Here is a 25,246-nt window from a genome sequence, read left to right as displayed (position 1 = left end):
GATATATTATTTTATTTCATGTGGTAATAATTTCTAATAGGTATTTCGTGAATTAATAATTTCTTAAAAATATAATTTTAAGTGTTAATTAAATTTCAATGTCAATTCTTATTAAGAACCATCCCAAACGCAAAATGTAGAGTACATTTCCAAAGAGGGGACACAAAATTGCCACGCCTTAGCCTTACAATATTTCCAACGTCGGTTGTTAAGACTTTATTACTCCTTATTGTTCTCAAGTTCTCCTTCTTTATGTTCCTTCCTTCATTCTTTCATTCATTCATATTTGGCGCTTACACTTTTACCGACCCATCTAACTACCCTTTCCAGTTTCCATCTTACACCACTCAAAATCCACTCTTTCTCCATCGTCAATGGCGGAATCACCTACTGTGGAGATCAATGGCCTTGAATTCACCTACCCAGGAATCGACGGCTACCCACCACCGGGTTCAACCCCTCTAATCCAAGACTTCTCTCTTACTCTCTTTTCCGGTAATCGTTGTCTTCTTATAGGCGCCAATGGTGCAGGTATGTTTCTTCCAAATTACCCACCCTTTCTTCTTTCTCTATTCCATTAATCTTTTTTAACTATTGCATTGTTGTTTTGTTATTGTTTTTGAAAAGGTAAAACAACAATATTGAAGATATTGGGAGGAAAGCACATGGTTGAGCCTCATATGGTTCGGGTTCTTGGGCGATCTGCTTTTCATGATACTAATTTAACTTCTTCTGGTGATTTGTGTTATCTTGGAGGAGAGGTTTGTTTTTTCTTTTTCTGGGTATTTTGCTTGTGGTTGATTTTATTTATTTGGGACTTTTGATTGTTGGCTATTGTTCTGGAATTCCAAAGTAGGATTTTTTTTCTTGTAATCTTTTATTGAAATTTCAATTTTTTGCTCATTTGTATTGTGCTGATTTTGATCTAACTTCATAATTTGGTGAAACTGCTTCAACAAGTTTCTAATTTAGCTTTTTATGCTGACTATTGTAGCGTTGCCATTTCTGGCAAATAATCGATGCAAATTTTAATTAGTTTGTGGCAATGACGGATCGTGAAGGGAGATTTTTTTTTCCTCAATGATTAGAACTTGGAACTGACAAAATGTGGTGTCTTTGGGCGTTGGATACATAGTTTGTTTTCTTATGTAGCTAAGCATTTTGGTAGAATGCATTTGTTCGACTTTTAGTTTTATGATTGTGATTTGTGACTTAGATGTTTATATATAAGTAATTGATCTATTAATTTTCAAAGTGTTCTTTCAAGACCCGAATTCTCCATAGGGGATGTTTATACATTGATGAGTGAGATTGTGAGAAGACTCTAGCAACCACAGCTTGGAGGAGTTCAAATTGGGAAATTGTTCCAAACTGAAATTTGGTTGAGTTGGCATGTTCAAGGAATATTTGAGCATGGAAATGGGGATCGTTTCCTTGTGAAAAGTGCCCAAATGGATAGTATGCATTGCATAAAAGAGAATGGTGCAAAGAGTTGAGCAAAATATGGAGTGGAAGGCTGCTCGAACAAGCCACCAAGGTGCTCAAAAGAGCAGTATGTGCTGCAGTTCACATTAGGCTGCTGCTCGGACGAGTAATGCTCCTGCTCGAACAAGCAAAAGTTGGAAAGTCTTGGTTTTTGCATTTCTCATGCGTGAAGGCATTGAGGACTCATAAGATTAAATCCTTTGACTTTTGGGCCGGTAAAGATTGCTCCAAAGGTCAGAGGAAGTGAATGAGGAAGAGTACAAGCAACTGAGTTTGGTTGTTGAACCATATAGAGAGTGTGTGTGTGAGCTTGTATTGAGAGGAAACATCACTGGAGCACTATCATACACTAGAGACTGTGTAATTGAATTGTTTAATTAATAAGAATTTACTTAAATTTACCCTAAAGCAAAATTAATCCTAATCTCAAACTCTTATTATATTGAATAGGTTAACAAAGCGTATTTAATTTAGTGTTATTAGCCCAATTTAATCTGCAACTCTAATTTTATAGACATTTCAATAATTTTAGTTCATACTTCGAATCTAAGATCAAACCCTAATCCTAGAATAAGAAAACTACTCATTAGACATGAAAACTAACATAAAAACAATGAATATAACCTTAATTATGATATAAGACATGATAGAAAATAATAAGGAAGATGTAACACACCAGTCAATAACCGTTACCAAGACTAGATGGTATGGACACTTCGAGTCTTCCCAATGACTCCCAAAATAACGCTCCCTTATTATTGACTAATCAAAAGCTAATCCATTATTACAAAGAGTGGCTCTATATATAGCCTAAGCCCCACAAGACAACTACAAAAATAACAACTATTCTAATCACAAAACATAAAGACTAATTAAATGTGAAATGTCGATAATGTCCTTAAATCCTTTGACCTGAGTCATCACAGAAGACAATTAATTAATAAATAAGAACAAGGAAAGAAAAACTCAAAAATTGAAATGCAACTAAACGTTTTTTTCTTTTTTGCATAAGGAATTGAAAGTGACAAAGGAAACTATTAATGTTGAGTTTTACGAAAAACTAAAGGAACTAGAAAATAACTGAGAATAAAAAATTAACTGAAGACTAAAGATTTAATGAAAAACCTAATTTCTATTTATACTTGGGGAACAATCCACCCAAAATAACTTAAATAACCTAAAAACTCTATATTAAATTAAAATAAACTAAAAATATTACTTGCGAAGTAGTGGGGAAGAACATGCTCTAGCGACGATTCGTCAGATGGAAAGTGGCGACTCATGGCGTACTTACTAAACTCTTCGCATAGTTCAGAAATTTGGCGGCGATTCGGCACTTTTATGGGGCGTCTCGATGCTTCTTCTCTGTTCTCTTTTTGGCACTTTAGTATAATGGCAGCGATTTGTGGCTTCATTGCAACGACTCGTCGCCTATCTTCTGGATTCTTGTTTGCTGAGCAACGAGTCGTGGCTCTTAAGAAATGCTTTGCTTCGGCTGGTTGCTTTCCTTGGGGCTTTATTGGTTCATTTTTCTTCACCTATTAGGGGTCTTAGGCCATTTCTTCAAACCTTCACCCTCTTGTTACTCCGCAGGACCAAATGAACTCCAATTTTTGCCTTGAAATTGCATAAAACACATAATTAACCTCATAAGACAAAAATATGAAAACTTACAATAAAAAACTCAAAATAGTCCTAAAAATCATCATAAAATCATTGAAAAATAGTATTAACAAGTGCAAATAAATGTGCTTATCTGTGATGCATCTGTTTATGCATTGAAGTCACTTATAGAATTTCAAGTTTATTTATGATGGCAACTTAGATGCTTAGACATGTTTAAATCTCCCTAACTGCCTATTTTTTGTGTTAATAAACTTTAAGGTTGAATGCCCTAGTTCTAACACTTATACTAAAATAGTGTTTCACGTTATTAATATATGAAGGAACTTAGATGTTTATACTGTAAATTGCACTGAGACATATTACTTGTAAGAGCAATGATGTTGATTTACAAAACGATTGTCTGTGCAGTGGAAGCGAGATGTGGCTTTTGCTGGATTCGAGGTTTCCATACAGATGGATGTTTCTGCGGAAAAAATGATATTTGGAGTAGGTGGTGTAGATCCGGGAAGAAGGGCTGAGATAATAAAGGTATGTAGCGAGAAATATATATGCTGGACAGGCTGACATGTTAATAATTTTATATGCATGCTGCTTTTAATGTTAGTAACCAGAGTGGTGAGGTTTATTGTATTCAATAATCTTGCAATGGTGGTAGAAGAAGAGCATATTTAGAGAGCACAGTTACAGTTCGAACAAATGAAAGGCAATCAATGAACAAATGAAAGTTACTGTATAAATCTGGAAGTTCTTTTTGATCTGGAAGCTTTTCTGTGTTGTTATTATTGTATCTCTCTTCAAATTTAACAGGATTTCCTTCTTTATATTGGTAACTAGTCTATGTCAATTGACTAGAAAGACTAGAAAAGCAGAAGTCATTAAATGTAGTAACCAGGTACGGTCATGCAGTTGATATTAGAATCTCAATTGGGTTTGACAGAGGAGGCAGTTCATCTTTTCCCTCATACCACACCGCCCAAGCATTTTTAAGTAAGACTAAGCATAAGGTCATCTTTCTATAATGCATTGTTTAGGACATGTCCTAAATGATGCACTTAAGAAGATAACCTTATGCTTATAATTGTCATCCAATCCGTATGTGCATCTACCCGACTCTTTCACATCATTTTGCTGATAATTGTCACGTGGGCACAAATCTGTTATGAGATCATTTATTTATTTTCATTGGGAAAGGTTACAGTAATCACAAGCTTGATGAATATTGTAAAGCATAGTCGAGTAGAATATGTCAATATGTCCTTGGAGGTTCTCCCATGCCTTTTTAGGGTGATATAATGTTTAATATATGAAGGATTGGACAAGAAAAAGGCTGCATTTCACTTAATAGGGCGAGAAGTGGTGAGTTCCTTAGATTTACAACTCTTTGACCTATTCAAAGATGGTTTATATGGAGAGTGGTTTATCTCTATTCTGTTATTTTACAAGCTACTCCCTTCAATTCACACCTAATGTCCCATATTGGTTTGGCATAAATATTAAGAAAAGAGTAAGGTCCACTCTAAATAGTAGGTGACATGTGAATTAAAGGGTAAATTTGAAAAAAAAAATAGATACTTTTTTGAATTAAAGTGGAATATTAAGGGTAAAATTTGGTAAAAAAAAAAAATGAGTACTATAAATAGAAATGAGACATTTGAGGTGAATTTCACAAAAAGGAAATTAGACATTTCCTCTTAATAGGAGGGAGTATAATATAATGCTGAATGAACCCGAGAAACAGAAAAAAGGGCACAAGAAAGTTTGATATGAGACTCTAGTAGAAAAGTTGATGCAATAGGATTTTTATTTTTTTTACTTCTATATGAAAATGAATACTAGGAATACCAGATCTTTCAATCTAACTAATTACTTGAAATCTCTGTCACTCAGAACTCCTGGCTTCCAGACCTAATATGTGTTAAACCCCATACTGCCATACACTAATATATTGCGCTTATCCTCCATTTTCTTCATCTTACACAATCAGTTATATCCTAATTAACCTTTGAATTGATGATTGATCACCTATGCATGAATAGGAAATGAAAATAGTTAAATGTTACAATCTGATGCTTTCTAATTGATCTAGAAAATGTTGATTAGCAAACCTAGTTGTGCTTGTGGGCGAAGCAGCATCTTTACAAGTTCACAATGAAGAGTGTAACATATCTTGTCACACCGTGGGACCATACGTCCAAGTCTGCTTCTCAGCCAAACTCCAGAACATCTAATATGATATCCATAAGCAACACACCTCGTTCAACTTTTAACTCAAAATCAAGCTAGAAGGTATTTAGATTAAGACTCTTAACTACACCTGCTACCTAAAAACAATGTTTACAGATAGATCCTTTTTTTAGTATCCTACTTTTGAATTCTTTTTATCAAAGCACATGAAGTATTGATGGTGTTGCACACTTGGTTAAAAACGTCAGGAGGTCAACTTCAAATATTTTTTCTTTTTTGAGCATAGCCAAACAAATTATAATGCGAATATTTAACTAATTGAATCGCGATTAAATGTTTAATTGTTCTTTTGTTAGGTGCTGGACATTGATCTATCTTGGAGGATGCACAGCGTATCTGATGGTCAGAGAAGACGAGTGCAAATCTGTATGGGTCTCCTCAAGCCATTCAAGGTAGTTGGAATTGTTAAGAGTAAAGATACTTCCTGGGTTGTACCAGGAACATCTAGTGTTCAGTTGAACTGAAACATGTCCATTTTGTCTAGGTTCTTCTTCTTGATGAGATCACTGTTGACCTCGATGTGCTGGCAAGAGCTGACCTTTTAAGATTTCTCAAGAAAGAATGTGAAGAGAGAGGTGCTGTGATCATCTATGCAACACACATATTTGATGGACTCGAAAATTGGCCTACACACCTTGTGGGTGAACTTTATATGATTATTTCGTAATACATACATTGTTAGCTAATTCATATCAACTTGGCTGACACTTCCTTCTTCAGGTGTATGTGGCTCGTGGCAGATTACAATTATCAATGCCCATGGAGAATTTCAAGGAGAAGTCCAACCTGTCACTAATGGTTAGTCCCCATTCCCCAACCCACAATTAGTGCAAAGTTTGAAAGAAACAGAAAAAGAAAATCTTGCAGCTCTCGTGAAAAATAATTAAAAAAATACTAGTGTTTGTTCCAGTATCAGGGAGCTATTTTCATATATTCTTGTGCTCTCCTTGCAAATTGCACTCTTCGTCTTGAATTTCACCAAATTTATGCAATACCATACGTAAGTGCTGAAGATGACTGGTGGTCATTGTCTCTTTTTCGGGCTTTGCCTGCAGAGAACAGTGGAGAGTTGGTTGAGGAAAGAACGAGACGAAGAGAGAAAAAGAAGGAAGGAAAGAAAAGCAAAAGGCCTCCCAGAATTTGAGAAGCAAGTTGATGGAAGCCGAGTAATTGGTGATCCTGCCCGTGCTGCTGTTCGCCTTATGAACAACGGATGGGCTGCCGGTAGGCTACATTCTACTCTTGCTGGTGAACAGAACTTCACATTCAGCTCAAACAGAGTCCTAAGACAATAGTTTTTCTCAATTCAAGACATGAAACTTACTGGGTTTGAAGATCATTTAAAAAATTACTGGAATTTAGGATATAGTATGCTCTTGACTATATGATTAAGCCATTTATAGTAAAGCTCATTTCCATCTTCAAATGGAATATATACATATATATAGCATTCAAAAGGCAGGTTTCTGTTGTATGATTGAATTACATATTATTGGGGAAATTTTATTGATAAATGCAAATCATCTCATTAAAATTTATGCGCTGCCACCAGACCCTATGTGGCTCTTTCCGACCTCATCCAGCAGCTTGATTTACGCAGTTTATTCGGAGTTGTGAAAAAGGCTTTTAAGCTGCATACTTTAGTCTTCTAGCCTCTAGTGGAGAAGAAAGCTTCAGTGCATACTTATGTGGTCAAGTAAGTTGGATCACAAGAGTGTAGTGCACTACTTCTGAATTCACTGTATTTTGGTAGAAAAGGCATCAATACGAAGAAGAATGAAGTTAGAGTTGATGAACGGGAAAGGGACATAACTCATAATACATCGACTCTTGTGATCTTCTAAATTGATAGCTCAAGTATTTTCGAAGAAATCCCTCACAAGACGTTGTATACTCAATTTTTTTGATATGGGTATTGAGCACTGAGCAGTGATAGTCTTTATGAACTACCAAGTATTTGGTCACTAAGAAAACTAAACAAATTAGAAGCATTTCAGACTTTTTGGTGTACACTAAGGGTGTTTGGTATGAACTTTTTAATGTCAAGTAAGGAATCATTCAATTAACATTAATCTACATTTTTTGATTGGTACTCCCTCCGTTCCTATTTGTTCTTCTTATTTGGGTATTTTACAAAGATTAAGAAAAAGAGAATCTTTAATGGTAGTGGGTATTATTTTAATTATATAATAGTGGGAAGTAATGATTGTATTGGATTTGAAAGTATGAGGTTGTAGTGGGTATTATTTTAATTAAATAGTAGTGTGAAGTAACGATTGTATTGGAAGTATGAGAGAGAAAATAATTATAAATAAAAGAAAATGGGTACATTAAAAGAAAAGGGGGATTTTAAGGGGTAAAAGTGAGATAAAAACTTTCTAAAAATAGAAAGTATTCTAAAGTGGAAGAACTTTTGAAACTACCCGTTATAGTAATGTGGAAGATAAAAAAGGAACGGAGGGAGTATAATATTAGGTTAACTTAATCCATTTTTTGAGGGTAATGAATACCCTTATTTTGTTATCACTCATATATATCAAGTAACAAATTCCCTATTTTAAGGTACTATTGTCTTAAGTGTTTCCCTTATATTGTTATACCAAGCACTATATAATTATAAAATCCTTACTCTTCTTTATCATTTCCCTTTCTATTATATTTTATGTTCTCATACCAAATAGCCCTTAAGCGTATATTAAAAGACTGCCTTTACAAATGAAGGACTTTTTTAGTGCTTGGATTTGTTTCTTGATATAATTGCCTTAGCATGCAAATTTTGCAATGGTTTGATATGTTCATGTCCCGCTGAAAAAATGACACATCTCAGATTATTCAAGCCATTTTATAATCCATTCCAATGACGATTGACGATACATCCAATTAGTGATCCAACCAGCTAATAATTCCAAAAATTACAATCCGTCCATTATCCCACAGATTGATCCGCCAATTAACCAAGCCTACCTATAACACACTGATTAACAGTATTGCAGTGTCAACCACCTAATTAAAGATCCCTACTGTAGGGTGACTGCATACACAAGCTTAGGGTCAAAAACAATTGCCTAATGGTTGTATAATTGCAAATAGTTTCCATTGTGATAAACTCAACCCCCTTCAAGACAAATAATATTATAAAATTGTACAAATTATACTGATATGCAGAAATTATATGAAAATATATGTAAGTAGTGGATAGCAGATGATTAAACTAGTTTAATCAGCCCCAATTAGGCATAATTGAAGAATGGAACGGAACTACCATAGCTGGTTCCAAAGAATATCGCTGTCACAGTATATATAAACATGAAACAAAAGCTTTCCTGAGATACATTTTAGTTATTCTGAATCTACAGTAGTATTGATATAGAATTTCTATAATCATAACAAAAATCTTCATAACCACATAATCACATCGACACAAAAATCACCGTGATCTTCAACATGCAAAGAAAAAAAACTAAACGCTCCACATTGTTCTCCCACTTGAGCAGGTGCTGCAAAATCCAACATTTACTTCATCCTAACCTCTGCTGGGACATTCCTGTAATCTATGCCTGTGAACAGAAGAAAAATTAGTTTTAGTTTATAAAATTATTGGCATATCCTTTTGATTGAATATTTATTTTAAAAAGGGGTAAATAAACACCTTGCTCGCAATGTTGTTGGAAAGCCAGTCCAATCCCTCGTACAGACCTTCACCAGAAGTCGCACATGTGCTCTGGATATACCTATCAAAACAAACAGATCCCAAATTTAAGAACTCTTCTAGTTCAGTTTCAGTCAGCGTAGATAGGAGTTCATAAAAAGTCATTGGGAAATAACTTACCAATGACGCTGGCGGAGGGAGTGGAGACCAAGTTTATCAGTAATCTCAGCAGCATTCATTGCATTTGGAAGATCTTGCTTGTTGGCAAATACCAGCAGAACAGCATCCCTCAACTCATCCTACAAAAGGACACAATGATGTAATCACAAAGATTAAAAACCCCAATTACTAAAAACAAGACCAGTAATCCGATATTGTAGTCAACGGTTACCTCATTCAACATCCTGTGCAGCTCATCTCTTGCTTCAACAACACGGTCACGGTCATTGCTATCGACCACAAAGATGAGTCCTTGGGTGTTTTGAAAGTAATGTCTCCACAAAGGTCGAATCTAGAAATTCAACAAAATCACATTTAAACATTTTACCCAAGACCTGATCCCAGTAAAAACACACAATGGAGTCATAAAAATGTGCAAATGCAGAAGATAGAAGATGAGAAATGTGAGCAGTATCATGAGTTCCACATCTACATATCCAAAAGCAAGGGAACTCACAAAGAAGCCCATATCTATCTAGCTTATGAAGACGTAGAGTGCCAATTCAACGTATTAGAATCAGCACTGGACCATACATAAGCATCTTCCAATTTACTATATGTTTCCATGGATAAGTAGAGCTAATCAAGGAACTGATGATTATACACCAAAAACTGAAACTCAACTATAAAGTTTCAAAAGAAACTTCAACAAGTGGTGCAATCCTTTTCTTGTGTTTGCAAGAGTGAAAGTCAAACCCAAGGATTGCAAACAAGCACATATTATATATAAACGTCATCCAGTATTACAGAGACACTTACTTATCTGGTCTAGATCAGGGATACTAGTTCTGTTCATTCAGGCGACTGACCATTTTACCAACTACCCAACTTTTTATATTGTGCTTATTTAAAAGAGGGAAAGCAAAAAATAATGTAAGCCACATATGGATAGTTTTCATCAACATATTAAAGAAAACTTGAAAGACAAGGAGGCTCAATCATTGTAGCTTATGATTTTGTTGAGTGCTAGATGCAAGAAAATACAGCACAAGACCGTCCATAAGCACAAAAGTGTAATATATACACATATACATACATCTATAAACTATTGGCTTTGCTTTAAGATGAACAGAGGAAACAAGTAAAAACACAAAATGCATTTTCTCAAAGTGGATAATTTAAACTAGATGCCATAGCTTACAACTATATTGAGTGCTGTTAGTACATGAATAGTCATATTAGTGATTAAAACACATTTTTTTATCTTCATGCATAGCAATAAAAGACTTATATATGAAAAAAAGTGGAAGTATTAAAAATAAAAGGAACCAAATTGTTGTGATTAATGCTTTCGCATTGTTTGTGTATACTAAGAAACTGAAGTGAACCATTACCTTGTCTTGACCCCCAACATCCCAAACAGTAAAGCTAATGTTTTTGTATTCCACAGTCTCAACATTGAATCCTATTCAAAAAGATAAAATAGGAATTGTCAATATCTGTAGAGAACAGCATGATAAACTTAACCAACCGAATACAACTTAACCAAATAGAAGCAGAAATACATAATTGATTACTTAAAAACACCAATTCCCATTTTATAGGCAACTTAGATCAATCAAACAACATAATGACATAACAATTTTGTGCTTAGTTATACACCACAGCACATCTCAAAGATCCAATTCCACCAAAACCCAACACTAACACGACTGTCAACACCATAATTGGCCGTATTCTCTCTAACCCAAATATAAGCTTGATTTTATAACTCGAATAATCTACTTTATATAGAACAGGTGACTCTGTGCTACTCCCTAAATGCTCACCACAACTTACTATGATCAACACGCTATGATCTAACAGATCCACTTGAACATGTTTTTGTGTTAAAGAAACATTGGTAACGCATAAGGGTGATAGATGAATAATGCAAACTATGCTAACTTTGCACGCAAAAAGACGGATGATGTGGTAATTGATCCACGAGAACATGAGAATATCGCAAATTCATACAAACATAAGTTTTAGCAGAATTATCATCATAAATATACGAAATTCCTAAAATGATTCAAAATATAGATCAAAGTGAGATCTCACCAATAGTAGGAATGGTGGTAACAATCTCTCCGAGCTTAAGCTTATACAAAATGGTGGTCTTACCAGCGGCGTCTAGACCAACCATCAAAATTCTCATTTCTTTCTTCGCAAATAACCTACTGAACAACTTTCCGAACGAAAGCCCCATTTTCTGTCAAATCTGCAACTAAAGGCACAAATTAAAGTAACCAATTCAAATCGCAAATCACTCAAAACAAGTTAGCAAACACATCAATATCAATAGATCCTAAAAATTGCGTAGAAATCCTAGATCGACAAAAGAAAAATCGAAAAAAATACCAGATTCAATACTTTAATCGCAAGATCTGAAATTTGAATGATTGAAATAAACAAAAAATTGAAGAGAGAGAAAATGAGCTTACATCTAAGATAGAGAAATTAGGGCTACAGCAATGGACGGCGGGCAGAAGAAGGGAAAGCAGCCCGAATATAAAGTTTGAATAATGTATGGGCGGTCCGTCAAAAAAGAATTGGGTTAGTATCAGGGTATATATAGATGGGCCTTGAGTTCAATGTGGGCGGTTAAGTTTGATGGCGTTATACCGAAGGGAGGATTTTCCGTTTGGTGAAAAATAATTGGGTGTGGCGCTGTGTATCAATCAATCACACATGGTTGGATTTGGTTTTTAACGTGATGGGTCTTTTTTAAAAAAAAATAAAAAAATGGACAAGTCTGAGGTCGTAGATCGTACGCTAATAGTCTGACGTTTCAGATTAAAAATTTGGGCCAATTGGTAATGGGCCACATTGATTCTGTCGGCTGCATTTTTTTATCCTCTTTCATAACATGTAGTTTCTTGACGGACTATTTTTTTAGAGACGTTTCTTAAGTCCAATTCATTTAAACTTAATGCCTATTTACTTTTTTATTAATGTCTATTAATTGTATCTTTAATGTCTACTCATAATATCTTAAATGGCTACTTTTATTATTTTTAATGCCTACTTGCAATATTTCAAAAAATATATAATAAACCGACTCAATTAGAGATAATCTTTTAAAGAGACCATCTGTCATAAGAATTTGTGCTTTCATAAAGTAGCTGACCAGGAAACAAGCCTGCTTGCTAGAGGTATATATTCAACCAAATTCTTGTGTGACGGTCTCACCATAAAACACTCTTTTATATTTGGGTTGAATAGCCTAACTAATAAACTATTAACATATAAACTTTTTATTTTGAGGTTATCTCACTGAGAAACATCTTCTTACAAGAGTAACTCTATATTCAAACATTTGATTTGAGCCAATTTAAATTTGGATATAATTATCCCAACTTTCAAATATTAGAATGAACTAGTTTGAAAAATAATTCAGACAAGCAATGCCCAAAGGATCCATCCCTATAGTGTAAAAATATATTTAACAATTGAAGTATTAACTCCTTTATAGTATTGAAGTATTAAGAAAAAAGAAATGTCAAAATTTAAATAATAATAGTATATAAAATATTAGGAGGAAGCAATTAAAAGCTTACACTTTTAGTGGAGTTGAACTAATGATATGATAACAGAATTTAATGTGATGAAAGATAATAGGCTAGGCAGTCAGTGTCATGTATGAAGACTATTAGCGCAAGTGTCAAATAACCTAGTGTTTGAGGTGATGTTGATCACCTCATAGCTCAATACATGCCATGTCTCATTGAGGGAGATGATGAAAAGTGCAAAGGGAATGTGTGATTAGTATTTCAAGAAAGCAAAGTGGAGGTTGCAACAAAACCGCCTTGAAAAAGGCAGTGTGCAGCAGCAAACATCAGCAGCAACCGGATGTAGTGTGCCAATGAGCACATGCAGTCAAGGGTCTAATATGCATTTCTTTGATTGTTGATTTCTTTGGGATACGTATTATCCTTGTGCTAGGATTTTATTACCGATTTAGGAGCTGTATATAAGACCTAAATTGATATTAGTGGAGGCTACATACAAAGAGAGAAATAGGTATAAGAGGGCTTGGAGTATATTCTTATATTAGTATGTGTGAACTCCATTAAATAGGAGAACTTTGAGTTTGATAGTTTGAGATCAAGCATTATAAATGATATTTTTATCAATGTATTGTTGAATCTAAATGAAATATAAATTCATTTGAGGGGAGGTGTCCAAGACACCATATTGAACTTTGTTCATCAAACCTTTAATCTTTTTGCTTATGTGTGTGTCGATACTATGTTTTTTTACTTTCAATTGGAGGGTCTAAGATTTTATTTTACTTTCAATTGGTATTAGTGTTTGGTTTTTCAAAGGTATCTTGAGTTAGGGAAAGCTTAAAGTTTGGTAAATAAAAAATTTTAATTTTGATTTTAGCCAGTATTTTAAAAATAGTAAAAGTTGAGAATTTAAGAATAACTTTCTAATCCTTGTCTTTCTTAAGATTTATGATTTCATAGTTGAAATCTACAATTTTAAATGCAATACTTGTTTTCAAACACAACCTAATGGTGTTCACATAAGAGAAAGAGAGCTCATTAGCAATGGTCAAAGAATACAAAATCTAATAATAGTCATTTTTATTGAGATTTTAAAAACTTGAAGAAGCTACAAGGTGTAGTAGTGCTAGCAATGGTGCTGAAATACCATCAATGGAGAGTGATAAGATTGTCGATGAGAATCCATCTATAGGGATGGTAAAGTCATTGACAAAAAACAAATGAGGGTATTGAAGAGAAAACCAGAGTCAAGAGGATAAGAGTGGGATATGGAGCTAAAGTGTGCAATCATTGCCACAAGAGAGGTCATATCCAATACACTTGTAAAAAGTTGAAGAAAGATCTTCAAAATTTGAAGCTTTCGATGGTGGGGAATCCAACTATGGAGGTTGAAAATGAAGAGAAGCTTAAAGAGAAGAATTGAAAAGTTCCATTAAGACAACAACTTTGAAGAGAGGAGTTGCAAAGTAGAGTGAACTCCCAAACTTAGGTGATGAGGGCAAAGGGTTGAAGACTATAGGTGATGATGAGGACAATCATGTGCTAATGGTTATGTGTGATATATGATGAAGATGATTGAGTAATTGATTCCATGCACTTATATCATATTTGTAAGTATGAAAAGGTGACTCTTTACTTAGTGGTGAGAAAATTGTGATTGAGGTCATTAGAAAAGCATATTTTAAGATGACATATGGTACAATGAGGAAGTTTAGGGGTGTGAGATACATAACGAAGATGCATGATGAAGAACCTAAGCTCCTTGCTAAGGAGGTTGATCAAGATAAAGGGATACACAATAAAGACTTGAAGTGTTGGAGTTTTGAAGGTGGCAAAGGAGTGATATCAGTGCACTTGAAAGGTATGGTGTGATGGGAAACAATGACCATGTGTTGCTAAAGAGTGAAAACGTACATGCATCATGTTGAGAGTGGTGCATGTCTCAAGTCACCAAATAAAGGTGAGAACTGTTGATTGGGAGGACCACATCTTTTTGCTTGTGTGTGTCCATACTTAATTTTTTATCATCCTTCTACACATCTTCTTAAGATGGGAGTGTCCAATACTCCAAGAACCAAGATCATTTTTCCCTTTCAAAGACTTGTACTTAAAACTCTATATAACTGGAGAATATTTAGTAAAACTGCATGTAATGGACATTCTATTTTAAGATAAGAGAAAAGTTGGCATGTCCACCCACTTAGGTGTTTGTCGAAGAAGAAAATAACCATAACTAATAAATAAATACATAAAAATATGATACATCATATGATGGATTTCGTTAAGTTCGTTCCTAGATAATAAAATGATCCCACCCTTAATTAATTACCCTTAAAATCCACAATTTGTTTGTGTTTCTCCAAATCTTCATTTTCAAGTATTTCTGCATGTTCTGGTTTTGGCATATGTTTACTTTCTTCAAGTTCAATGCCAGTTTTGTCCATTTGAATAATGTTATCATTGATTGTTTCCCTGTTCTTTCCCCAAAGGACTGCATATAGTCCCAGGATGATCAACGCCGATCCAATACCCCTGCACATTTTATTTTTTATATTTATACACATCACAACACACACACACACACACACATATATATATATATATATATATATATATATATATATATATATATATATATATATATATATTGACTGATTTAGCTAGTTTGGTTTGATACTCACGTTCCGATATAGAGTTTCTCCATTTGGAGGATCCAACTGAGCATAGCCGCAACCACCAACATTAAGGGACTAAACATGGAAACATAAAGAGGGCCTTTTCTTTGTATCGTCCATGTTATTAGGAAGAATGCAACTGCGGATCCCAAAACACCCTATAATTATACAAACACAATTCTTACCAATTCATCATTCGTCATCAATCTTTAATTTCCTAACCATTTCATTGAATATATAATATAATTAACTGTGACATTTAATCCTCGATCGACTTAAATTGATATATGATTTCAACCTCACGTTTAATTCTAATAATTCTAACTGTGACCGGGTGAGTGAGTTTTAATTTTTGAATTTGGGCTAGCTATTGATAGTATATCAAGAAATCAACTCAACGAATAATTTAAGTAAATTATGATTGATTTGTAATATATGTTATATACTCTATCAAGTAGATAAACAAACAATACCGCATAAATACTAGCGACTATTCTGATTCGAGAGTTTAATGACCAATCAGAGATGTTGTGCTTTGTGCAAGCCGCAATGGCCATGCATTGGATGGTAGCCATGAAACACATTAAAGCGGAGCTAGTATAAGGAGCTGTGAAATTCTCACTCATTTTTGCCTGTTAATAATAAATTAAAAAAAAAACAATATTATTATGTGAACAATAATATAGTTTACTAATAATTATAAGATTGGAGGTTAAAAATAAATTGATAATATGAAGTAACTTACTTGAAGAATGTACCAAATAGCTAAAGCAAGATTACTTGCAAGAAGAATAAGAGTACCAAAGAAGAGTTTAAGGTGCTTCATAGAAGTGTTGGTGTTTTGATGGGAATCAGCAAATTGCCAGTGGATGTTTGGTTGAGGAATGTGAATCAGAATTCCATGATAAAATGATAGTAGCATTGCTCCACTAACACATATCAATGTTCCAAGTATTTTTGCTTGCACACCCCTCTTTCTTATTTCAACTGCTTCTAACCTATCATCAATCACGTACGCCAAATCAATTTAATTAAATTAAATATATGCTTAGATAAAACTTGGCTTACCTGACCGCTCACATATAAATTTCTTTATTTTTATATACTTTTTCCGTATTTTTAAATTTTATCATCTAAATCAAAAATGTAAAACTTTTATAAAATGAAAAATCATATATGCATGTATATATTCTTAAATAAAAGGATGTTTAATGTTTAATGTATATACACATCAATTTCTAATTTCACCCAATGGACTCCATCATTATTTAAATATGTGTATATATAATATTAAATCACATCTCAAAGTTTATCGATTATATGCTATTATATTTTGTCAGAGTATAAGAGCCTTAATTACAAGTTAGTTAATTAGAGTACTATTAAGATTTTGATTATAATTAATTACAAAAACATTTATTTTAGATCGTATATGCTCACCACTTTATACCTGACAATTTATAGAGGGATAAAAAAAATGGCATTACCCAAAAGGGATGGCAAGGATGAAAGTCATTGCTGGGAGCAAATTATACAATGCACTAGCAATAGTTGCACTCGTCACATTCAGCCCAACGAAATAAAGTATCTGATTCAAGGTTGCCCTGTGATTTGAATAATATTATAAAGTTAGAAATTCTTAACTTATTAGATCAAATTTTCTTTTTTTAACAACTATATCAATATAAATTTCACCGATTAAAGTTAATATTCCCGATAGTTGTATGGATTTCAAGTTGATTAATAGTATTGGAGGGTAATTTTTAGTGAGAATTTCGTCCTATATTCTAGTAAAAAAAGTCTATAAGAATTTACATAATATTGAAATTAAGGAATTAGTCAGTACCAAATTTTTTTTTTATTTTACCAAGTAATTATAAACAATTACCTATTAAAACTTACCCAAAAAGAGAACAAAAAAAAATTTGAATGAGGACTTGCTTGGTGATTTTGGGTCTTTTTGCCCTGCATCAAAATTTTTAGGTCAATCTAACATATCTGAAATGAAATTTCTATATGATTCTAAAGAGGGATAAATAAAGAAATTCAACAAAAAAAATATATCGATAAATTAGGACAGATTTATTAATTCTCAAATTTTGAAGCATGCACGATGCATGTATGTTGCTTTTAATATTTTTTTTTAGCATTATTATCTATATTTTGTGATCAATTGAGTTCATTCTCTTAGTCACTTAAAAATAAAAAGTTATTTATCTCTTAGTGTTTATGAAAAATTTTACCACTACAATATTACTATGATTTATCTCTAGTGTAGATATACTTAAGTTTATTCTTATGCAAGAATGACACCACAATAAAATTAATTTTTCTCGATATAAAATTGAGTGACATTAAGAAAAATAATACTGATTTATACTTTTAGTGTAATAACAATTATTTTTTTTTAAGTTTCACTATAAAGTGATTTAGTGACACTTTACTTGGCCTTTAGTGACATATGTAATTGTTATTATAGTCTATGATGACATTTATAAGAAAAGTCATTAGATCCTATATCGCGAAATGCTTTAGTATGATTTATTATTATGCTGCTAAAAGATCTAATAAATGTCACTAATCTACTATCAATACTATTCGAAATTTAAAATAGTAACAATAATATATCTCACTAAAAGTATATTATTATGTAGTGAGATGATAATTTCTATCATAATTTTTGCAATTTCTTTGAATTATATCAATTAGATTAAATACTTCCCACTATATGATTTTGTAAAATATCGAAATTTTGTTTAACATCCAATAATTGTTACATGCTCCCTCTGATTAGTTTCTCTTGCATGCACTTAATTTTCACTAACTTTTGACTCAATTTAAAAAAAATAATTGTATTTAATTTTATTATAAATCAAAAGAATTATTGAGCAATTAATTGTACTATCCTAAAGTTATTTCTATAAATCTTTTGCTAGTACATAGATTCAATACAATCTGGTGTTAGGTCATGATAATACCATTATTATAGACTTTACCAATACTATTAGATATTTCAAGATAAAATTATATAATATCAAGATTTAAAATAATAAATCCCTTAGTTTCCTTTTATTTTTCTACTTTAAAAAATTTTCACCTTATTAGGAGACAAGAATTTATATAATATTTTAAGAGATATATCAGTGATAAATATATTTATGTGAAATTTTGTTAGATTCATCTTAATGTATAGTTTTTTATTATATAAATTTTATAACTTTTATGAAACGTAAGAGATTTTGAGGCTCAAATTTAAACTGAAATAAGTGCAAAAAGTAAAATAGACAAACAAAAAATTGAAGGTAAATTGTCAAAAACTACTGATGAAAACTTTTTTTTTCAAAACTACATTTGTTTTATTTTATTTTTGGTCAAAGACTAATTTTTTTTTTATCAAAAGGTATTTTTTAAAAAAACTACCTTTTATTTTTTTTTTTTGTCAAAAACTAAAAAAAAATATTTTATTCGTCAAAACCTATCATCTTACAGATTTCATGCAATTTTCTTAAATACATATATATATATGAAGGTCAAAAACAAACTACTTAATTATATTTTTTTTTGTCAAAAATGCCTGTTAATTTTATTAGCTTGTCAAAAACTATCTACTAAAATATATTGATTTTCAAAATTTGTTGGTTTTTAGTTTTTGACATACAAATATACTTTAGTAGATAGATTTTGAAGAAAAAGAAAAAAAAGGCATTTTCTAACAAAAAAAATGAGATTTTGTAGGTAATTTCGAAGAGTTTTCTATTCAAAATTTATAAACTAGCTAGAGTAATTAACTTGTGCTGATCTACAAATAGTGAATTATATATATATATATATATATATATATATATATATATATATATATATATATATATATATATATATATATATATATATATATATATATATATATATATATATATATATATATATATATATATATATATATATATATATATATATATATATATATATATATACATACATATATGTATGTTGTATTGGAAAGACCAACAAGCTACTTATCCAAATATGTCTAAAATAGCTAAAGATATATTAACTATCCCAATAATCACAGCTGAATTCGAATTAACTTTTTCTATGCGAGGAAGAATTTTGAATAGATGGAGAGCATCCCTTTTATTAAGACATGTTGAAACCTTGATTTTAACTCGTAAGTTTGGATATGAAGAAGAACCTAATGAAGTAGGATTTGTTGTTGGCAATGACTTAGTCCCCGATGCAGAATCGCATGCTAAGGGAGATTAGGGTCCAAGTGGATCCTCGTCTTCAGAATTTGGTACGTATTTTATTTTTTAAATAAATGTTAGTAACTATCATTTTTAATTATAACTCATGTTTCGTTTACTTTATGTACTCAGTTATGGTTTGTTCACTTGATTGTTGCCATGCAAATGATGTTGGTTCTTATGGATCTGAATGTGACTCAAATTGAAACACAAAATTTGGACACAAGTAATTTAACCTTACAAGTCAAATGGAAACTTAATATCCATGAGTCTTAGTCTTATAAGAAACTTTCTAATAGCCTTATTTACTTGGGATTAGGCAATTAGAAATGTTTCCTTTGCTATGATTCATGTTGGTAGCTTTGCCTGAGTCTTTTATAATGTTTCCTTGCTGAACATGCGGCGATTGTTGACCTTGAGAGGCATTACAATGATCTCACTCGTCACGTGATACATATTCTGGTAGCAAAATTTTAGGCGTTTATTTTTTGTATCTTTCTTATAAGAATTAATTACTTTCTTTTAGTACTTTTTTTGTTTGTTTTTGTTCAAGATTGAAATGTGGTACCACAAGCAAAGAAGCAGTACGTGAGAGATTTTGGTGCTCGTTGTCGACTTTTATGTTTTGTTTTGGAGAAAGTGTTTAATGGTGGACATACTCACGTACATTTGATGGATGATACTTTTATGGTGGATATATAACTATTTATAGTTGCTGATTGAATGTTAATTTTTGGGGTTAAAAACTTGATATTTGTATATTTAATTTGGTGGATGCATAAGTGATGGATGTAAATTTTTGGGGTTAAAAACTTAATATCTGTGTATTTAAATTTGGTGGATGTATAAGTGATGGATGTAAATTTTTGGGGTTTAAAGCTTGAAGAATTGGTGGATTACTAACATGAAATATATAATTAGCAATAGAAAGCGAGATAAGTCTAGATCGAAGTGTTGAAGAAAACATTTAAGTTTTTGTATTGTTCTACTTCAATATGTTTCTAAGGTGTTTGTAATGTGCTTATTGGTTTATAATTGATATCAATATTATGGGGAATCTTATTTATTTATAGATAATCTTGTTTATAGTGTTTCAATATTAGAAATTAGTTTTCAAATATTCAAAAAATCATAATTAGAAAACTGAAAATGGACGTAATTTGCTGAAACTAGGTGAAAAATTGATTCGAATTTATAACTGTTCGATTAATAATCGGTTCGGGTTAAAAACAGTTTGATCTTAATCGGTTTTATTCGATTTTGTGCATAATTCAGGTTGGATTTGACTCGGATCGATCACTGCTGAGTTCGGGTAACATTGGTTAACGTTATAAAATTCGGTTGCAGTTCGAGTTTGATTTTGCCCTTTTCGGTTATCAAACGGTTTGAGTGCAGTATCGGTTCGGATTATGCTGGTTCGGTAAACCTAAAAAAAATAACATATTTTCGGGTCGAATAATTTTCGATTCCAAATCAGATTTTCGGGTCCGGTTAGATTTGAACATCTCTCTCTCTATCTCTATCTCTTTCTCTCTCTCTCTCTCTCTCTCTCTCTCTATATATATATATATATATATATATATATATATATATATATATATATATATATATATATCACTTCATACCACTCATACTCCCACTCTCACTCGCACTCCCATGTTAAGGAACCAACTTAACCGAAAACTTAAGCTGATGATAAGGTTTCAAGATACAAGATATATTATATACTTTAATACGTTTCCTCACGCGAGAGCCCATTGGGCTAGAAGTGTGGATGCGCACAACACAAGTGCTAAATATTTTACTTTAAATTAGAGGTGGTTGAGATTCGAACAGATGACCTCTTATCACGCTAATTTCCAATACTATATTAAGAAACCAATTCAATCAGAAATTTAAATTGATGATTAATATCCAAAATATGTTATAGAGTATAACATCCCACTCTCACTTATATTGGAGCTGCAGGCTGCAGCTGCCAATGTGCATGGCAACAGTAAATTATACATTTGTTAAATCGGGTAGGTCCATGATCGACTAACATATTATAATATAAATGCCAACTATAATGTTAATCACGTCATTTTTTAGATTATAAAAGAGAAAAGAAAAGATGGCCATTACCTTACCCTTAATTTCGGTGCACAAACTATTTGTGTTCCATTAATAATCTTAAAATCTCTCATTATAAATAATTATACACTGTGATATTATTTTATAAAAAATTTATTGTTTTATGGTCGTTAAATTGAACTCTTATTAATTACCTAATATATTAATTGAATTGGTTCCTTTTAACATTATTTTTCACCTTAACTAATTCTATATGACTTTAAGATCACTTGGGTTCATAATATCTTATCAAACTTAAACATGTTCATCTGATCAATTTTCATGCTCTATTCCCCCCAAAATTACGGAGTGCTTTAGTTAATGATTTGTATAATATAGGCCGGATGAAAACAAATCAGTTAATTAATTTTCATGTCTCTTTATGATCGACTATAAATAATTATGCAATTCATCTATTTCCAAATGAAGTAATAATAATAATAATAATAATAATAATAATAATAATAATAATAATAATAATAATAATAATAATAATAATATACATCAAAAATAAATCAGTTTAATAAAACAAATAAGTGAATTACTACAAACTAAATGGATGAACGATAAATGAAATAAATATATTTGATCAATATTTGTGATATACTAACAATATGCAATGCATGTAGTCTTTGATCATTCTGTTGATCATCTATACGTAGCCAGGCCGCTTTGCTAGAATATGATCATAAATTTCATTTACATACACAAAACATGCACCAAATTAAATTTTTAGTTGATTAATTTATAAATTTTGATCTTAACCTTAGTCCTTAATTATATATAGCCAAGACTCACAACCCTAGTTTTTTTCATAAATGAGTGTGACTGTCATTAGATAGTAGGTTGATTATTTATGTAGCGCCATAAACATTCAAATATGATAAAAAAAAAATTTAATTATTAAATCAACTCATAATTCTAGATAAAAAAAATACAATAAACATTAAATACCGTACCTTTCGAAGAAATAAGCAAAAGGGACGATAGCAATGGTGGCGAAAAGCTGACGGTAAGCAACAAGGATGAGAGGGTTCATGCCAGATTCCATAGCTGCTTTGGAGCATATATTCATCCCACCATATCCAACCTGCACTATAACCATTGCCAAAAATGGCAATAACTCTTTTTTTGCCATATATATTATGCTTTATTTCTTCTTTTAAAACTAATTTATTGGTGTGTGTCATTGTGTGTATATATATATATATAGAGACTTAAATAGCTAGATGATTTTGTGGGATAAGTATGTCTGTATTTTCATAGAATATAAAGATATATTAGAAGGTGATAATATATTTAGTACTCCATCCATTTCTTAATGAAGTTTCTATTTTCCATTTTGAGTTGTTTTATTTGTTGTTCCCATAAGAAGTCTTTACATTTATCTCACAAATTTTGGACAAAAATAACCTTATTCATCTTTATTTTAATATTAAAATGATGCTTATGGTCCCCACATATGTTTCACTAACTCCATTTTAATATTTTTATATTCCTTATGGTCTCCACATGTTTTCTACAAACTTTATAAAAATAATTTTTTTATTTGTTGTGGTCCCTATATCTTTTTCACTAACTTTCTTTTAATGTTTTTTTAACATTTATGGTTCTCACTTTTCCTCTATCAAATTTATTATTCAATAAAATAATATCTTCACTATATAAAAGATTTTATTTTTCTTAATTCCCCTTAACATTCCTTATGGAAACTTCATTAAGGAACGGAGGGAGTATTATATAAGTGATACGTTCACTGTATATAATAGTATTAAATTATTATTATCGACTTTAATAAGAATGCGCGCATATATTATAGTAAGATGTAAGCTGACAATTCTATTCACGCATTCCTTTTCATTGCAGGAATCTATTATTTTGAGTATCTTTTTCGAGTCTGGGGACTCTTTGGCTAGAACGGTATGGGTTGCCGCCTTTTTTTCCTCCCTAAACCCTGATTATAGTTTCTTGTTGATAGAATACATTGGATATGATGATGATGATTAACCTTTTCATACTAAAAATGGTATCTAAAATTACTTAAATAAGATAATCAAATTTTATCTCAATAGATAGCAAATATCACTTTTTATGTAAAATTCTAAGTTTTATTTTCACCAAGCACACCCTAATCTTCCTTAAAAACACTTAATATAGTTAACTTGTGATAGAAGTAATATATATGTTTGCTTTGTTGTTGTCCTCATCAAATGCGATGAGTGCTACTATACTTTGATTCCCTCTATTATTAATTTGTATTATTATGAATTGTTATATCAATGTCACTTTACATATTCAATAATTCAAGAGTTTAAATGGACTGTGATCAAAGCCCAACTAAACTTTTATATCCTTAGCTAGTTTATTTTTCGTTCTTCCAACTATTTATTATTGGTCTTTTTGTTATAGTTAATTTTTGAATAAATTTTTCTCGTATACGAGTATAAATTGAATTAATCCTTATTATTCAAAATCAGTTCTTTAATTATATTTTTGTACCTTATTATTATATAATCTTAAATTCGTATATTTATTTTGACATTTATGTGATGGAAAAAAGAGAAACTATATGATATATTATTAAAAAAAAGCCAAAATTTTACGTATACAAGGGTATTTTTTTAATTTTCGTCTACGGCTCAAAAATTATCTAGAACGACACTGTCAAATACAAATAACTAAAAGGAATGGACTAAGTAATGATATTAGGTATTATCTTAGTCTTTCCTGTATCAATTAATTATACATTTTCTAGTTACGGTATGTTTGGTTTTTAGTATTAAATGGAGGTAATATGAATGATTTGTGGAGTACATTTTCAAAAAATGTACCGTGTCATGTATAGCACCTAATAACACTTTTTTAATGGTAATGCATTAATTTGAATGACTCAAAACCCTGATCATAGTTCCTATGAGCGGAATACACTGGGTATGATGATAATAATAATGATGCATTGATTCGAATGAATTTTGTGAAGAAAATCAAATGATTCATGTACATAGAAAGCATGACCGCCATAAAGCTTGTAAAAAAATTCCTTTTAAAATTATACTAACTTTTTACTATTATTATTTTCGCACCATTTATCACTGATAATCATACGGGTCGTTAGTCCACTTATTGTAAGCATTTTGCTACATTTACTTAACTTCATGCGCAAATTTTATTTATTGGCTGATTCTTTTACTAGCTAATTCATTTTTTTCTTTTAATAAAGTAGAGAGAATTATACTCCCTCCTATTTGCTATTATTGTCTCATTTAATTTTTGCATACTTTTTATCGATCACTCTTAATTTGAAGTTATTCTTAATTATAAGTTAACACATAGTCAACTGAGATTTTATTTGATTCGTTTCGATCTAAATTTTGTTAACATTAATATTTTATAATTTTCAATTAAACACAATTTGAGATATTTAATTATGATTAAATAGTGATTTAACAAATATGTAAAAACCAAATAAAACAATAATAATAAATAGGCGAGATTATATAG

At 31.4% G+C, this 25,246-nt stretch overlaps 3 protein-coding genes across 6 annotated transcripts; 1 reads left to right on the top strand and 2 right to left on the bottom strand.

Moving 5' to 3' along the window:
- The first annotated feature begins 135 nt into the window (after positions 1-135).
- LOC130796927 (ABC transporter I family member 20) lies at positions 136-7,961 on the top strand. Its single transcript, XM_057659371.1, has 8 exons — positions 136-531; positions 628-761; positions 3,520-3,639; positions 5,652-5,747; positions 5,840-5,992; positions 6,076-6,153; positions 6,411-7,444; positions 7,820-7,961. The coding sequence occupies exons 1-7, from the start codon at positions 375-377 to the stop codon at positions 6,648-6,650; spliced, it is 978 nt and encodes a 325-aa protein (XP_057515354.1). The 5' UTR covers positions 136-374; the 3' UTR covers positions 6,651-7,444; positions 7,820-7,961.
- A 662-nt stretch (positions 7,962-8,623) lies between these two features.
- Positions 8,624-11,879, bottom strand: LOC130796928 (ADP-ribosylation factor 1). Of its 4 annotated transcripts, none has more exons than XM_057659374.1 (7): positions 11,564-11,879; positions 11,264-11,423; positions 10,558-10,628; positions 9,396-9,515; positions 9,185-9,303; positions 9,005-9,086; positions 8,624-8,912 (listed from the first exon to the last, which is right to left on the bottom strand). In XM_057659374.1, the coding sequence occupies exons 2-7, from the start codon at positions 11,409-11,411 to the stop codon at positions 8,907-8,909; spliced, it is 546 nt and encodes a 181-aa protein (XP_057515357.1). In that variant the 5' UTR covers positions 11,412-11,423; positions 11,564-11,879; the 3' UTR covers positions 8,624-8,906. The 4 variants fall into 4 exon arrangements, with proteins under 4 accessions (XP_057515357.1, XP_057515355.1, XP_057515356.1 ...); XM_057659372.1 differs by having other exon boundaries at positions 11,647-11,879; XM_057659373.1 differs by having other exon boundaries at positions 11,264-11,429; positions 11,647-11,804.
- Positions 11,880-14,834: 2,955 nt separating this feature from the next.
- On the bottom strand, positions 14,835-22,977 carry LOC130796926 (WAT1-related protein At1g09380-like). The gene is made up of 7 exons (XM_057659370.1): positions 22,705-22,977; positions 17,292-17,354; positions 16,877-16,993; positions 16,135-16,387; positions 15,863-16,021; positions 15,396-15,547; positions 14,835-15,246 (listed from the first exon to the last, which is right to left on the bottom strand). Exons 1-7 carry the CDS (start codon positions 22,881-22,883, stop codon positions 15,036-15,038), a joined length of 1,134 nt encoding a protein of 377 aa, XP_057515353.1. The 5' UTR covers positions 22,884-22,977; the 3' UTR covers positions 14,835-15,035.
- Between the last annotated feature and the right edge of the window lie 2,269 nt (positions 22,978-25,246).

Source organism: Amaranthus tricolor, chromosome 12 (genome assembly GCF_026212465.1).
Source record: "Amaranthus tricolor cultivar Red isolate AtriRed21 chromosome 12, ASM2621246v1, whole genome shotgun sequence".
NCBI classification, from domain to species: domain Eukaryota; kingdom Viridiplantae; phylum Streptophyta; class Magnoliopsida; order Caryophyllales; family Amaranthaceae; genus Amaranthus; species Amaranthus tricolor.
This window is presented reverse-complemented; position numbering and strand designations above follow the sequence as displayed.